The sequence below is a fragment of the Bos indicus genome, chromosome 19, assembly GCF_029378745.1.
Source record: "Bos indicus isolate NIAB-ARS_2022 breed Sahiwal x Tharparkar chromosome 19, NIAB-ARS_B.indTharparkar_mat_pri_1.0, whole genome shotgun sequence".
In the NCBI taxonomy this organism is placed as follows: domain Eukaryota; kingdom Metazoa; phylum Chordata; class Mammalia; order Artiodactyla; family Bovidae; genus Bos; species Bos indicus.
The window spans coordinates 36,204,228-36,218,674 of record NC_091778.1 but is presented as its reverse complement, the minus strand read 5'-3'; the positions used below and the strand labels follow the sequence as shown (position 1 = coordinate 36,218,674).

The 14,447-nt window shown below is 56.7% G+C and overlaps 1 protein-coding gene across 13 annotated transcripts in view; it reads left to right on the top strand.

The window, feature by feature from the left end:
* Nucleotides 1–14,447, top strand: part of MPRIP (myosin phosphatase Rho interacting protein) — a 92,950-nt gene that overhangs the window by 44,937 nt on the left and 33,566 nt on the right. For 4 of the 13 annotated variants that reach the window (XM_070773236.1, XM_070773231.1, XM_070773234.1 and 1 more), the window contains exons 4-8: nt 1,327–1,478; nt 7,931–8,015; nt 11,625–11,838; nt 12,859–13,075; nt 13,163–13,429. In XM_070773236.1, coding sequence (XP_070629337.1) covers nt 1,327–1,478; nt 7,931–8,015; nt 11,625–11,838; nt 12,859–13,075; nt 13,163–13,429 — 935 coding nt within the window. Of the gene's footprint in view, nt 1–1,326; nt 1,479–7,930; nt 8,016–11,624; nt 11,839–12,858; nt 13,430–14,447 lie in introns of all 13 variants that reach the window. The other 9 variants (XR_011562023.1, XR_011562022.1, XM_070773230.1 and 6 more) reach the window with 5 other exon arrangements.

The window sequence follows — 14,447 nt, the reverse complement described above, 5'->3', positions numbered from 1 at the left end:
TGTGAGGTTGTACTTCACTTGGGACGCGCTCAGCTTGGCGTGGGTGTGGCCCCTCTCTCATGCCCACCTGGGAGCACTTCTGAGACAGGACACACTTTGAAGACACAGTGAAGGTGCATGCTGTTCTGTGGGCACATGGCTGCCCTCCTACCCTGCCGCCTCTGTCCTAAGCTGGGCCTCAGGAGGACGGGCAGATCCCAGAGGCTCCACGGAAAGGCTTCTTGGAGTGGGGAACTTACTCCCTGCCTTGCAGTAACCCCGCGAGCTGGCGGCTGTGTCAGGGCGAGGACTCCGGAAAGCCACCACCTCTGGGGTCTGGCTCCTGGGTGGGGCCCCAGTGGACAAAAAGGGAGCTGGCTGGTGGTGGGTCAGCAGAGCTCGGCATCTCATCTTCAGACCAGATCCCCTTCCTCTGTGTTGCAGCAGGGGACTGGCAGGTGGAAGGGAACCCAGGCACCACTGTGGGCCTTTTTTGCCCCTGCTGCTGCTCCAGGACCAGCCGGGAAGCGCTGGGCCCTTGGAATGGGCCCCTGGTGGAGGTGGAGGTGGGGTGGGAGTTGGAGCTTGGGCTCCCCTCCCTTCACGGAGTCTTCGCGCCTGGTGTGGTGGCCGCCACAGCCCCCTGCTTCCTTCCCCAAAGCCTCCTTGCATTCCAGGAGGGTCCTCACTCATCCGCTCAGTATCTTGTTTTTGGATTTCTCTCCCTAATGTCAGTGTCTCATAGCTTTGACTGAGAAAAGGGGGGAAGTGCTATAATTTGTCCCAGCCCTGGCCAGGCAGCCCTGAAGGAGGCCTACCTCTGACGACCCCAGGTGCGAGGCTCCGGGCTGCCTGCCCCAGTCCGCCTTCAAGGTGTGCTTCTCTCTGGTCCCTCCTAGCCTTTAAAAATAGCCTTGCAATTTCAAAACCACCTCCTGTAGCTTTTCTCACTGCTTTCTGGATCAGCCATCCTCTGAGATCAGGCTCCTGGCTGCCTCTGTCACCCCCGCTGTCCTCGAGAGGGTCTGCTGCCTGTTCCCCCCACACACAGCCCCTGTCCTCCCCCAGCACTCCTGGGCTGTTCTTCAGTGGGAAGGAACATGCAGCTGGTTGTCCTCTGAGAAGAGCAGGCCTGTCACCTCTCTCCCCCGGGGTGGGTCAGTAGGACGCGGGGCTGTGAGGGCCAGACTAAGGCAGCCCGCCCCCATGCTCCGCGTGGCAGGGGGATCTGCACAGCTGTGAGGCCCCAGTGCTTGTGGAGAAGCCAGGAGGGTCCGGAAGGACCTGGGGAGACAGGGATGTTCCCTCTGCCCCTACAGTGACTCCTGCCCTGTCTTCCTCTTGCAGCCCACAACCCTCCCACAGGGCACCATCAACATGAACCAGTGCACGGACGTGGTGGATGGGGAGGGCCGGACGGGCCAGAAGTTCTCCCTGTGCATTCTGACCCCTGAGAAAGAGCACTTCATCCGGGCTGAGACCAAGGAGATCATCAGCGGGTGAGTTTGCTACACGTGTGTTGAGCCGAGCCGCCCCACCTGCCGGGGTCCTCGGACTGCCTGCGCCCCGTGTCTGCTGAGTTCTTCTCTCCACCCACCTTTGCTTCATCCCCACCCTCAGTTGCCCAGCTGCCCCTGCACGCCTCGCTCCCCTGCCGCCTCCCTCTGCTGGCGTCAGCACATCTTCCAGGCCTCTCTCTGGTCTCCCAGTCCATCCTCACCTCACTCTGGCTTCTTCTCACTCAGACAGGAGGGTCTTGGTCTCCAGAGCTCATCCAGCCTCACCGGCCTCCTGCCTGAAAGGCCCTGGGGCCCTTCCCAGCCCCCACCTGCAGCCCATGCACTGCAGCTCTGAGCTGCTGGCCACGCACGCCCCCTGCTGCCTCTCCCCTGCCCTCCCTTCCGTCCTCCAGGCTGTGCGGCCCCCAGGAGGCCTTCCCCACGAGGTGTATGGCTCTGTCAGCTGGCGCCTGTGAAGGCTGGGGTTTGCCCAAGTGTGTTGTCCTCCTCAGCCAGCGGTCAGCCCTGGAGCAGAGGCCATGTCTCCCTCATGACCCCCGTGTCTGCACTCAGGAGTCACCACAGGGTGACCACATGCACTGCTTTTCTTGTCTGCATGACAGAACAGAGTTCTGGGCCACCCCACCCCCAGCATGCCCTGGGTGGAGGCTGGGAGAAGCCCTGGAAAGTAGAGGGACCCAGATTTCCAGGCAGCTGCCAGCGCAGGGGGCTGAGCTCCGTGCTCTGAGCCCTGTCACATCTGCCTCCTGGGGGCCCTGCTCTTCTGTGCACGCAGCTGCACAGGTATGTGACATGGTGCGTGACAGCGAGCAGGTGCCCCTTGGCCCAGCCAGGAGCTCGGGCGCTGGGTCGTGGAGAAGCTTGTCATTCCTAAGGTGCAAAGGAGAAAATAAACTCTCTGGGTTGAGGGGCTGGGCTGATTACTGCACAAGGAGAAGGAATTAGGACATCAGGCACCTTGTGTTCGGGAAACGGAGGTGGCTTTGAGGGATGGGCTGGGCTTTGGGGCCCCATCAGCTGCAGCTGGCCAAGACTGCCGTGGGAGGAAGTGAGATCTCGTTTTCACTGAGGTGGGTGTGGAGCGGGGGCCAGACCCATGCTCCTGAGGGGTGGGTGGCTTCTTCCTGGGGTGCCAGCTCCCTGCTAGTCATCCTCCTGTGGGGAGAGGCAGGATTTCGTTTCTAACACCAGGGGCAGACGGGAGGACCAGTTTCACTGTCTTGCCTTAATCCTCCTCTTAGAATGTCATGGATTCTAAGAGAGCAAAGCATTTTTGTTGTTGTTCAGTCTCTCAGTCATGTCCAACTCTTTAGACCCCACGGTCTGCAGCACGCCAGACTTCCCTGTCCATCACAAACTCCCTGAGCCTACTCAGACTCATGTCCATTGCGTCAGTGATGCCACCCAACCATCTCATCCTCTGTTGTCCCCTTCTCCTCCCGCCTTTAGTCTTTCTCAGCATCAGGATCTTTTCCAGTGAGTCAGTGCTTTGCATCAGGTGACCAAAGTATTGGAGTTTCAGCTTCAGCATCAGTCCTTACAATGAATATTCAGGACTGATTTCCTTTAGGGTGGACTGGTTTGATCTCCTTGCAGTCCAAAGGACTCTCAAGAGTCTTCTCCAACACCAAAGTTTGAAAGTATTAATTCTTCAGCGCTCAGCCTTCTTTATGGTCCAACTCTCACATCCATACATGACTACTGGAAAAACCATAGCTCTGACTATATGGACCTTTGTCAGCAGAGTAATGTCTCTGATTTTTAATATGCTGTCTAGGTTGGTCATAGCTTTTCTTCTAAGGAGCAAGCATCTTTTAATTTCATGGCTGCAGTCATTGTCCGCAGGGATTTTGGAGCCAAAGAAAATAAAGTCTGTCACTGTTTCCATTGTTCCCCTGTCTATTTGCCATGAAGTGATGGGACAGGATGCCCTGATCTTCGTGTTTTGAATGTTATTTTAAGCCAGCTTTTTCACTCTTTCACCTTCGTCAAGAGGCTCTTTAGTTCCTCTTCACTTTCTGCCATAAGGGTGGTGTCACCTGCATATCTGAGGTTGTTGATGTTTCTCCCGGCAGTCTTGATTCCAGCTTATGCTTCATCTAGTATGGCATTTCACATGATGTACTCTGCATATAAGTTAAATAAGCAGGGTGACAGTATACAGCCTTGATGTACTCCTTTCCTGATTTGGAACAGGTCTGTTGTTCCATGTCCAGTTCGAGCTGTTGCTTCTTGTCCTGCATACAGGTTTCTCAGGAGGCAGGTCAGGTGGTCTGGTATTCTCATCTCATTAAGAATATTCCAGTTTGTTGTGATCCACACAGTCAAAGGCTTTAGTGAAGTCAGTAAAGCAGAAGTAGATGTTCTCCTGGTATTCTCTTGCTTTTTTGGTGATCCAACAGATGTTGGCAATTTGATCTCTGGTTCCTCTGCCTTTTCTAAATCCAGCTTGTACATCTGGAATTTTTCGGTTCACGTACTGTTGAAGCCTAGCTTGAAGGATTTTGAGCATGACCTTGCTAGCATGTGAAATGAATGCGGTTGTGCAGTAGTTTGAACATTTTTCGGCATTGCCCTTCTTTGGGATTGGAATGAAAACTGACCTTTTCCAGTCCTGTGGCCACTGCTGAGTTTTCCAAATTTGTTGGCACATTGAGTACAGCACTTTCACTGCATCATCTTTTAGGATTTGAAATAGTTCAGCTAGAATTCTATCACCTCCACTAGCCTTGTTCATAGTGATGCTTCCTAAGGTCCACTTGACTTCGCACTCCAAGATGTCTGGCTCTAGGTGAGTGATCACACCACTGTGGTTGTCTGGGTCATTAAGGTCTTTTTTGTAGTAGTTCTTCTGTGTATTCTCAGCTTCTCAGGTGGTGCCAGTGGTAAAGAACATGCTTGCCAATGCAGGAGACATAAGAGATGTGGGTTCAATCCCTGGGTCCGGAAGATCTCCTGGAGGAGGGAACAGCAACCCACTCCAGTATTCTTGCCTGGAGAATTCCATGGACAGTGGAGCCTGGTGGGCTACAATTCGTGGAGTCAAAAAGAGTTGGACGTGACCAAGCGACTAACACTTTCACTTTTCTGTGTATTCTTGCCACCTCTTCTTAATATCTTCTGTTTCTGTTAGGTTTGTTCCATTTTTGTCCTTTATTGTGCTTATCTTTGCATGAAATGTTCCCTTGGTATCTCTGATTTTTTTGAAGAGGTCTCTAGTCTTTCCTATTCTATTGTTTTCCTGTATTTGTTTGCATTGTTCACTTAGGAAGGCTTTCTTCTCTCTCCTTGTTATTCTTTGGAACTCTGCATTCAGATAGGTATATTTTTCCTTTTCTTCTTTGCCTTTCACTTCTCTTCTTTTCTCAGCTATTTTTAAGCCCTCCTCAGAGAATCAGTTTGCCTTTTTGCATTTCTTTTTCTTGGAAATGATTTTGATCACTACAGTGTTACGAACCTCTGTCCTTAGTTCTTCAGACACTCTATCAAATCTAATCCCTGAATCTATTTGTCACTTACACTGTATAATCGTAAGAGATTTGATTTATACCTGAATGGTGTAGTGGTTTTCCCTACTTTGTTCAATTTAAGTCTAAATTTTGCAATAGGGAGTTCATGATCTGAGCCACAGTCAGCTCCCGGTCTTGCTTTTGCTGATTGTATAGAGCTTTTCCATCTTTGTCTGCAAAGAATATAATCAGTCTGATTTTGGTATTGACCATCTGGTCATGTCCATACATAGAGTCGTCTTGTGTGTTACTGGAAGAGGATGTTTGCTATGACCAGTGCGTTCTCTTGGCAAAACTCTGTTAGCCTTTTCCCTGCTTCATTTTGTACTCCAAGGTCAAACTTAGCTTTTATTCCAGGTGTCTCTTGATTTCATACTTTTGCATTCCAGTCCCCTATGATGAAAAGGACATCTTTTTTGGTGTTAGTTCTAGAAGATCTTCTGGGTCTTCATATAACCATTCAGCATCAGCTTCTTCAGCATTACTGGTTGGGGCATATACTTGGATTAGTATGATATCGAATGGTTTGCTTTGGGAATGAATTGAGATCATTCTGTCATTTTTGAGATTGTACCAGCATATTGCATTTCAGACTCTCTTGTTGCCTCTGAGTGCTAGTCCTTTTCTTCTAAGGGATTCTTGGCCACAGTAGTAGATCATCTGAGCTAAATCTGCCCATTGCTGTCTATTTTAGTTCCCTGATTCCTAAGGTGTCAGTGTTCACTCTTGCCATTTCCTGTTTGACCACTTCCAATGTACCTTGATGGACCTAACATTCCAGGTTCCTATGCAGTATTGTTCTTTACAGCATCGGAGTTTACTTTCACCACCAGTCACAACCACAACTGAGGGCTGTTTCTGCTTTGGCGTAGCCTTTTCATTCCTTCTGGAACTTTCTCTCCTCTTCTCCAGTAGCATATTGGGCACCTACCGACCTGGGGAGTTCATCTTTCGTTGTCATGTCTCTTTGCCTTTTCATACAGTTCATGCGGTTCTCATGGCAAGAATGCTGACGTGGTTTGCCATTCCCTCCTCCAGTGTCAGTGGTTCTGCAGCTGGAGACGGACGGCCAGAGATGAAGGGAACCTGATCTCCCCAGGCACGAGTGGCAGCAGAGCCACTCGTGGGTCCTGGTTCCCACCTGCTGCCATGGCCTGTCTGGCAGGCACCCTTGGCTGAGGTTCCACTGCCCAACCAGACTCCTCAAGGAGATTTAGGCATCACACACAGAAGCACACACCTGAGTTGGGAGGGGTCTGGGTGACGTAGGACAGGAGGGGTGTCCGAGGTCCCAGGGCACTAGGAGTATGGGAGCTGGGGCCCAGGTCAGCCCTACACAGCCTGGCCTCTGACGGGACCTCCCTCTGGTGCTTGGCAGGGGCTTCAGGGGCTCTCTCCAGTCAACTGTGTGGCCATGGTGCAGGTCTTCTCTCCTTTCCCCTCAAGGCCCTGTCGTGTGGGGCGCACAGGTTTACCCAGCTCGGTAGCATTACTAGTCGAGAGCGACAGGGCCAGTGTTCATGGGTTCAGGGCTCCCTGACTGCTTTGCACATGCCTGCCGCAGCCCTGTTCCCAGGCCCTGGAGGATGACGTGACTTCACAAGCAGTCTCTTTTCCCCTCCCAGGTAGAGCCTGGAGAGGGGCCCTCTGCAGGCGGGGTCCTTGGTGTGAACTTTGCAAAGGAAATGTGTTCCCTTTGGCAAGCTAGAAAGCAAGTCTGTTAACCCACAAGCACTCGAACTCCTCAGGGTAAATGGGTGAGCCCTTGGAGCCTGCTCGTCTGCTCTTGTGCAGAGTGAGCCGTCGTCTCCTCTTGGCTTCGGGGCTCTGGGAGCAGAGCCTGTGCTCAGATCTCTTCATGCAGTGCACTCGCTCGTGCACTCTCAGGCCAAGAAACCCTGCTCTCATCTGACTGGGCCTCAGCTCCACTGCTGGAGGGGTGCACTCCACATGCAACCCCTCTCCCAGCTGCTGGCAGCATAGCCACCCCAGTGGCATCCCACACACAAACACATTAAAGGAGCACCTCTGAGAACTAAAGACAAGCCCTTCTTCCTGCCCTGCGCTTGGGTGCTGGTCTTCGCTGCGGCCTCAACCAGTATGCTGGCGCTGCAGACCCTGCCTCCCTCAGCAGTTCAGCCGTTGCTGCCAGGCTCTTGTCACAGGCTGGCCGCAAGCCCACGCAGACCCTTGTGTCTGGGCAGAGTTGGCCCAGCATCCCCTGCAGTACTGTCCCCTGTGGAGAGAGCACCACCCTTCCACCCCACCACACCTCCTCCTCCCACCACACCTTCTCCTTCCCCTCGCTCCGACCTTCCCAGCTCCCACGGAGCTCCAGAGAGGCAAGCAGTACCCCCCTGGTTCCAGAGATGAGAGGCCAGAGCCCCGAGGGCTAGGAGCTGCCTGGGTCTTGGTTTGAGGGAAGCAGAGCCAGATCTAAGTCCATGCTCCTGCCTGCTTTCCCTGCTGCTGGTCCAGAGTGAACCTTCCAGTGTGTGGGCCTTGGTGTTGGTCCCTGGGAAGTTCCGCTAGGCCTTCCCCAAAGGTGTTTCCGAGGTGCCCCCAAGGGCGCCCTCATTGTGCAGTTGGGGCCCAGAGGTGAGCCTCTCCAGAGTGTGGGAGGTCAGCTGCACAGTGCCCAGAAGTGACCACTGTCGGAAAGTTTGGCAACGACTCCTAGGTTCTTGCCCCAGTGGTCCTCGGGGCTTCCCAGTCGCAGCGTGTCTGTGCTGGCCAGCCGCACTCCAGGAGGGCAATTTTAGAGTGGAGTGTCAGCCCCAGAGGAAGGCTGGTAACAAAAACAGTGCCAAGCCCTTACCAGGCCAGTGGTCAGCCTGTCCATGTTCCAGCTGTGCAGCTGGCACTTCCTGCCCTGGAGTGGCAGCTCTGGTCTGACTGGTGCCATACCCTCCTCTCTTCCAGGTGGCTGGAGATGCTCACAGTCTATCCCAGGACCAATAAGCAGAACCAGAAGAAGAAGCGGAAGGTGGAGCCCCCCACACCACAGGTGAGGCATCCCCTCAGTGGAGCTGGGGCAAAGAAAAAGCACCCTGGGAGATTGGGGGATTCAGGACCCAGCCTAGAATTGGGGGCAAGGGAAGGAAGGGGTGATGCTAGGGCTGAGGCAGCCCTCAGCTCAGGGGTCTTCACCTGCCTTCTCCGAGTCTGTGGGCTGCCTTCTGCATGCTCCTCTGTAGGCCCCAGGGCAAGACCCCCACTTGGAGAGGTTGGCCTGCTGTGGGGCTGCCCCAAGAAGCGTCATTGCACAGTGCCCATCCCTCCCCTGACCATCCCGCCAATTGCTGGGAGCCAAGAGCATGCTGGGAGGAGAGGCTCAGTTCAGCTCCACCTTCCGCACAGACAGTTCTACAGACAGCAGGCTGGGCAGGGGGCCAGGAGGAGTGGTCCTGCAGTGCCTGGCCGTGAGGGGCTCTCAGGGTAACCATCAATGGAAAGCACTGGCACAGCCTTGATTCTGTGCTCCTACCAGCTCCCACGAGGCCAGAGTGGGAGGTGGCTGGGGCAGTCCCCCGGGTCCAGGGCTTCCCTCCCCTGGCTGGTCTGCAGGGGCTCAGGGCACCAGGAGGGCTCAGGGCCTCAGCGGGCTGATTTGTGAAACGGGCCTGTTGAAATCGAGTTCTCAGCTTACTATGAGCAGTGGCAAAAGCGCCAGGCCCCTCCTGGGTGCTCAGTACAATGACCCTGGAGCTACACAGGTTTGCACTCTGGGAGTCCACTTTGTGTGGATTGTTTTCAATAGTAAATCCCGCAGGACTGCACGCTCCTCAGCTGGTGGAATTCATGGGTATGGAACAGTGGGCACAGTGGGCCAACTGACTGTGTGCCTTAGGGGCCCCTATAGAGAGAAGAACCCAAGACCCAAATCTAGCCTTTTTCTTATTGCCCCAGAGTTTTGGGTCAGACTAACAGGGCTGGGGGTGTCCCTTTGCTGTACCCTGCCCTCCAGGAACTCAGGCAGGCAGGGGGCCCAGGGTCCTGCTTCAAGGAGGGTGTTCAGGCATCTGGGAGTTGGGGCCATGGAGTGTGCAGGTACCCCTCAGGCCAGAGGGAGGTCAAGAATGGGGCTGTGGGGGAGAGCACACACCCCCTCGACCGGGGGCTGGGTTGCAGCAGAGCCCAGGGCAGTGGGGAGACAGGCTGGCCCAGACCTGTAGAGCTGGAGCCTAAGAGGCATGGGTTCCCAAGAGCCTCTTCCTGCTCTGGCTATTTGAGGAAGGGCGTCCTGGTACCCAGATGCCTAGAGAGGAGTGGTCATCCACTCAGGGTGTGACCAGGGGTTCCCCACTCCATCTCCCTAGACCCCAGAGCTGGGACTTGGGTAAGGCCAGGGGCTGTGTGTTCACCCAGCCCAGTGTGCAGGCTAGGGGCACACATCCTTGGGTGGAGCTGTGGGAGGCTGGCTCCTCCGTCTGCTCACCCGCTTGGGCTCTTGGCCCCTGCTTCTTGGTCTTTTTCAGGGATGTATAAAACAGCAGGCCTCTTGCTGTGATTGAGGCTCCTGTCAGGCCCTGGTCCGACCCACTACAGGCCCACACGTTTGCTCTGAGCTGCCACCTCTTCTCAGGCATCTTGTTTACCCGTTGGGACCTGCTGCCATGCCCACTCTGGGTCAGAACCCTCCTTCTTACTGGCCCTCTGCTCAGCTCCCATGCCCCAGGGGTAGAAAAGGTGGCTTTCTGTGGGAAACTTGCTCACAAGGGGCCTGCTTAGCATGTGGAGGCTGCAGAAGCCCTTTGACTGGGCCTCCCTTCCTGCCCCATTTTCTCTTTGCTCTCAGCTGACTTCTTTATGCTACTGACAGCCCTGGGCCTGCAGCAGTCCTGGCCACACAGAGAGGAGCACCCTGGGGCCCTGGGCCTTTCCCCCACCTTACACAGGCACCAGGACTCTGTTGGTGTGAGTGGCAACACCCCCCAGCACGGTGCTGACATTGTGGGGAATGGGCGTGTTGCCATGTGCCCTGGCCCCGCCCCTGCCAAGTCTGCTTTCCACCCATGTGCTCTGGAGGAGAGAAGTGACTACCCAGAAACCAGCCCCTGCCCTGCCCCTCTGCCCCTGCTGACGCAGTGAGGCTGGGCACACAGGCAGGAGACAGCATGGCTACCACGGGAGACTCACCATGGACCTTGGCGCCTCCAGGGCCCTTTTCCTCTGGGCTGAGTCTTAGGACAGTCAGGGGCCCAGGAGGCAGGCCTGGAACTGCCTGGTGCTAGGAAGCCCTGTCACTGACCCTCACATCTCAGGCCTGGAATTTCCTCTTGGAGAGCCTCACCAGCACCCTGCCCCATGCTGGGGTCACCCCAGCATCAGGAAAGTGTGCATGTGCCAGGACCCTACTCTCCCGGGCACAGCGCTGCCCTTCCTCCACAGCCCATGTTGGCAGCCTCTGTGTCCCTTGGTCCAGCCCCCCTCCACAGAGGGGACGGACTCGTCAAGCATGGTCTCCAGGTAACGCCCACACGGCTCCACTCTGAGCCCTGCAGAGCCATGCCTGGCCTCAGAGTGTGGGCCCCAGGTTATTGTGGGGGCACAGCAGGCCACCCAGAGAGACCTCTGCTCAGGGCAGCATGGCTGTTGGGTGTGGAGCCAGGGCGCCGCTGACCACAGGCTCAGGGCCTCAGGGCTGGTGTCCTCGGGTCGTTGGAGCTGGTTCTGTTGGAGCCTTGGGGAACCGTCAGAAGCCACGTTCTTCCAGCCACCTCTTCTCGGTGGCTCAGGTCACTCAGGAGCCTCCAGCCAGGGAGGCAGGGCTACTGATGGCTGTGACAGAAGGGGTAGTGGGCGTTCCCAGGCCTGCGGGAGAGCCATCCCAGCTTCATCTGTCCCAGGAGGCCCAAGCCCCTTGTGGAACTGAGGAAGCTCTGGACTAGGCAAAGTGCTGGCTGTCTCACTGTGGACGCAGGTGCCCACCCAACAGGCAGCCCCCGTCCTGGGCCCGCCTCCTCTCCCAGGGGCCCCTGGGGGTGCCAAATGCTTAGAGCCCCACTCTGCCTCTTACTGGCCATGCGAACGTGGGTTGCCACCTCCTCTCAGCCGAGGTGAGCTCCCCTTGTAGGAGCTTTTGGGGTGGCTGGTGAGGACTGGAAGGTGTGGTGCTAGTCAGAGCCCAGCAGGCAGTCTGTTTTTGGGAAGGACCGCCAAGATGTGCCTCACTTTGAGGGGTGCCCAGAGCCATCCTGCTGGTGGCAGGTCAGGAGCAGGCACCCCAGTGCCTGGCTGGGCAGGAGCTTGGGCCCGGGGCATGAGCAGGTGCCATAGGCTTACAGTGTGGGGTTACAGTTCTCTGTATGCTCTGGCTAAGTACCTCGTACACAAATGCTGTCCCTTGGGGCAGCACCAGCTCCAGCTTGGGCTCCCACCTGGGCTCCAGGCTCCCATTCTGCATGCCTAGAGGCTTTGGGTGCTGGCTGGGGCTGCAGAAGAAAGAAGGCTTCCAGCCCAGCCGGGACATCTCTGTGCTGAACCTTGCTTTCTGGCATCTGGGCCTCTGACACTGCAGCTGACCTTGGTAGCCAGGTACTCGGGCAGCCCAGACCCGTGCGCTGGCTCGGGCAGGGTGTTCCCAGGCTTGCATGGACACCACTCTCCCCTGCAGGAGCCAGGGCCGGCCAAGATGGCTGTCACCAGCAGCAGCAGCAGCATCCCCAGTGCTGAGAAAGTCCCCACCACCAAGTCCACACTTTGGCAGGAAGAAATGAGGGCCAAGGACCAGCCAGATGGGAGCAGCCCGAGTCCAGCTCAGAGTCCCAGCCAGGGCCAGCCTCCTGCGGCCAGCACCCTGAGGGAGCCAGGGCTTGAGGGCAGAGATGGTAAGTGGTAGCCAGGGTGGCCACAGTGCCTGCCTGTCTTGGTGCCCCACCTCCCAGCACTAGTTCTGGCCTCCTGACAGAGCGAGCTGGTGCTGGGGCTCAGGTGCCCTTGTGTGTCTGCTGGCCTACCAGCCTTCAGTCGCTCCCGTGCCCCAGCCTGGTGTCAGGAGAATCTGGATGCTCTGTAGTGAGCTCTGTGTCCAGAGGAGCCTCTGCTCCCCGTGGCTGCTTTGTGTTCAAGGCCTGGTTATCTGAAGCCCACTGTGTCCTGTGAGTAGCATCAAGGGTTGTCGAGTCCTTCTCCCACTGATGCACCCTGCCCAGGTGCTGGCTGAAGCAGGGGAACATCTGGCAGGAACAGCTGGCATGACCGCATGTCTCCTTCCAGGACTTGTAGTTGTCTGAGCAGAGTGGGGCAGCACTTGGTCTCTGTTGTCCAGGCCTAGAGGGCTCTGCATGAAGGCCAGCTTCCCTGTTTCCACTAAAAACACATGGACAGCTGAGACTGTGCCCACTCAGGCAAGATGCAGCTTGTTCAGGCTCTGGGCAAAAGGCCGCTCGGTACTCCCCAGCTGTGGGTGCCCACCACATCCAGGACTTGCTCTTCCTCTGCTCCTCCCGGGTGTGCCTCCCTACCCCTTAACAATGCACTGAGAGGCTGCACGGCCTCTCATGATGTACTCTGTGTCATGATGTACTTGGTTTCCAGCTTGGCTGTGTGGTACTGGGGATCTCAGTTCCCCAACCAGGGAATTGAACCGCACCCCCTGCAGTGCAGCTTGGAGTGTTAACCACGTTCCCTGGGTTCTCCTTGGTGTTCAATGGGAAGTGGTTGTTGGTGGGATGTCCCTTCTTGGGGATCCTGTTGTCCCAGCTGAGCCTCCAGACTAGAGCTTAGGGACCCCTGGCCATCTGGCATAGAGGTACCCATTACGGAGAGGCAGGTAAGGATGCCCCATTCCTTTCCTGGGAAAGGGCTCTGCCCTAGGGTGGCCTTGGACCTGCGTGCCTTCTCCAAAGCTTGTAGAACCAGAGGTGGCAGCAGGCCGAGCACGTCTCTTGTCCCTCGTCTTCCAGAGGAGAGCACCACAAGTGGTGACCGCGTGGACTGTGGCCGCAAAGTCCGGGTGGAGAGCGGCTACTTCTCCCTGGAGAAAACCAAGCAGGACGTGAAGGCCGAGGAGCAACAGCTGCCCCCACCGCTCTCCCCGCCCAGCCCGGGCGCCCCCACCAACAGGTACAGCGACTCCGGCCCACCCTCCCACAAGCCTGGCCATCCCCTTCCTCCCCCAGGTCCTCAGCTCCCTGCCCGAACCGTCTGCAGCAGCTCCTTCAACTCCTTGGATGTGGCCAGCCATCCCCCTGCCCATGTGGACTCCGGCAGTGCTGGGGGGCGGGGAGCAGAGAGACCGGGGCGTGCCTATGCCTTTAAAGCCAGCAGGCAGTATGCCACCCTGGCCGACGTCCCTAAGGCCATCAGGATCAGCCACCGAGAAGCCTTCCAGGTGGAGAGAAGGCGACTGGAGCGCAGGACTCGGGCCCGGAGCCCTGGCAGGGAAGAGGTGGCCCGTCTGTTTGGCAACGAGAGGAGGTAAGGGCCGGGGGGACTGGAGCGCCAGGGGCTTGCACACATTCTGCCCATTCCTGCAGCCCCTACTGTGCACACTCAACATGCTCTCTCATACAGGTACCCACATGTGCACTCACAAACTCGTACATTTTGTGACATTCTGTCACGGATTTGGAGATGGGCCAAGGCCAGGTGGAGCTGTGGTCTGAGGCGGGGAGGGCCCTGCACTTGCGGAGAACGAGGGAAAGAGCATGGTTCCATCTCTGAAGCCTCCCAAGTCCAGGCCTGGACCAGAGTGCCCCAGTGCCCCTTCCAGTAGAAGCTTCCAGCCCCACGTGTAAACAGAGCCTCTGTCCAGTAGCAGGGCTCGCACCCTCGCATGCGGTGGGTCATGCAGGGGTTCAAACCTCCCAAAATGATTCCAGAGCCTGTAACATGCTCTGGGAAGAGAAAATCGAGGTTTTCATTCATTTCCAAAGAAGCTGCTTTCTGAGGAGATTCAGACCCACTGTTAGTGCAGTGTCCTCGGCCCCACCCCCAGACCCAGCTCAGAATTGGAGCGAGTGGGCACATTGGATGACCCTTTGCAGAGCTCCGGTTACTTTGCTCCCCTGCTCCTTCCACCCACCTGCCCTCCAAGCATCTCCTCCAGCACTAGGAAAACACACTTAAAGAGAGAAGCAAACAGGAGGTGTCTCAGTCCTGGAGGGGTAGGGGACACACCCTCCAAACAGCCTCTCCACCTGGTTTACTAGTAACCCTTTGAGGCGTGTGAGCACTCCATACTCAGGGCAGAATCGGGATGCAGGAGCAGGGCTCCTCCTCACGGGAACAGCCTGGGACGGCAGAGCTGGGGCAGGGCCGAGGTTGTCCTTAGTGTACTAGGTGTAAGTGAAGGGACTTGCTAGATGTAGGAGGCAGTGGCCTGGGCAAGGGGGCTTCTCACCGCGTCCTGGAGGCCCCCAAGCAGGCAGCCACACCTTGGTTTGGCGGGGACCAAAGAATTAACATTCAGCACACCTGCTTGGCTTGGAGTTCC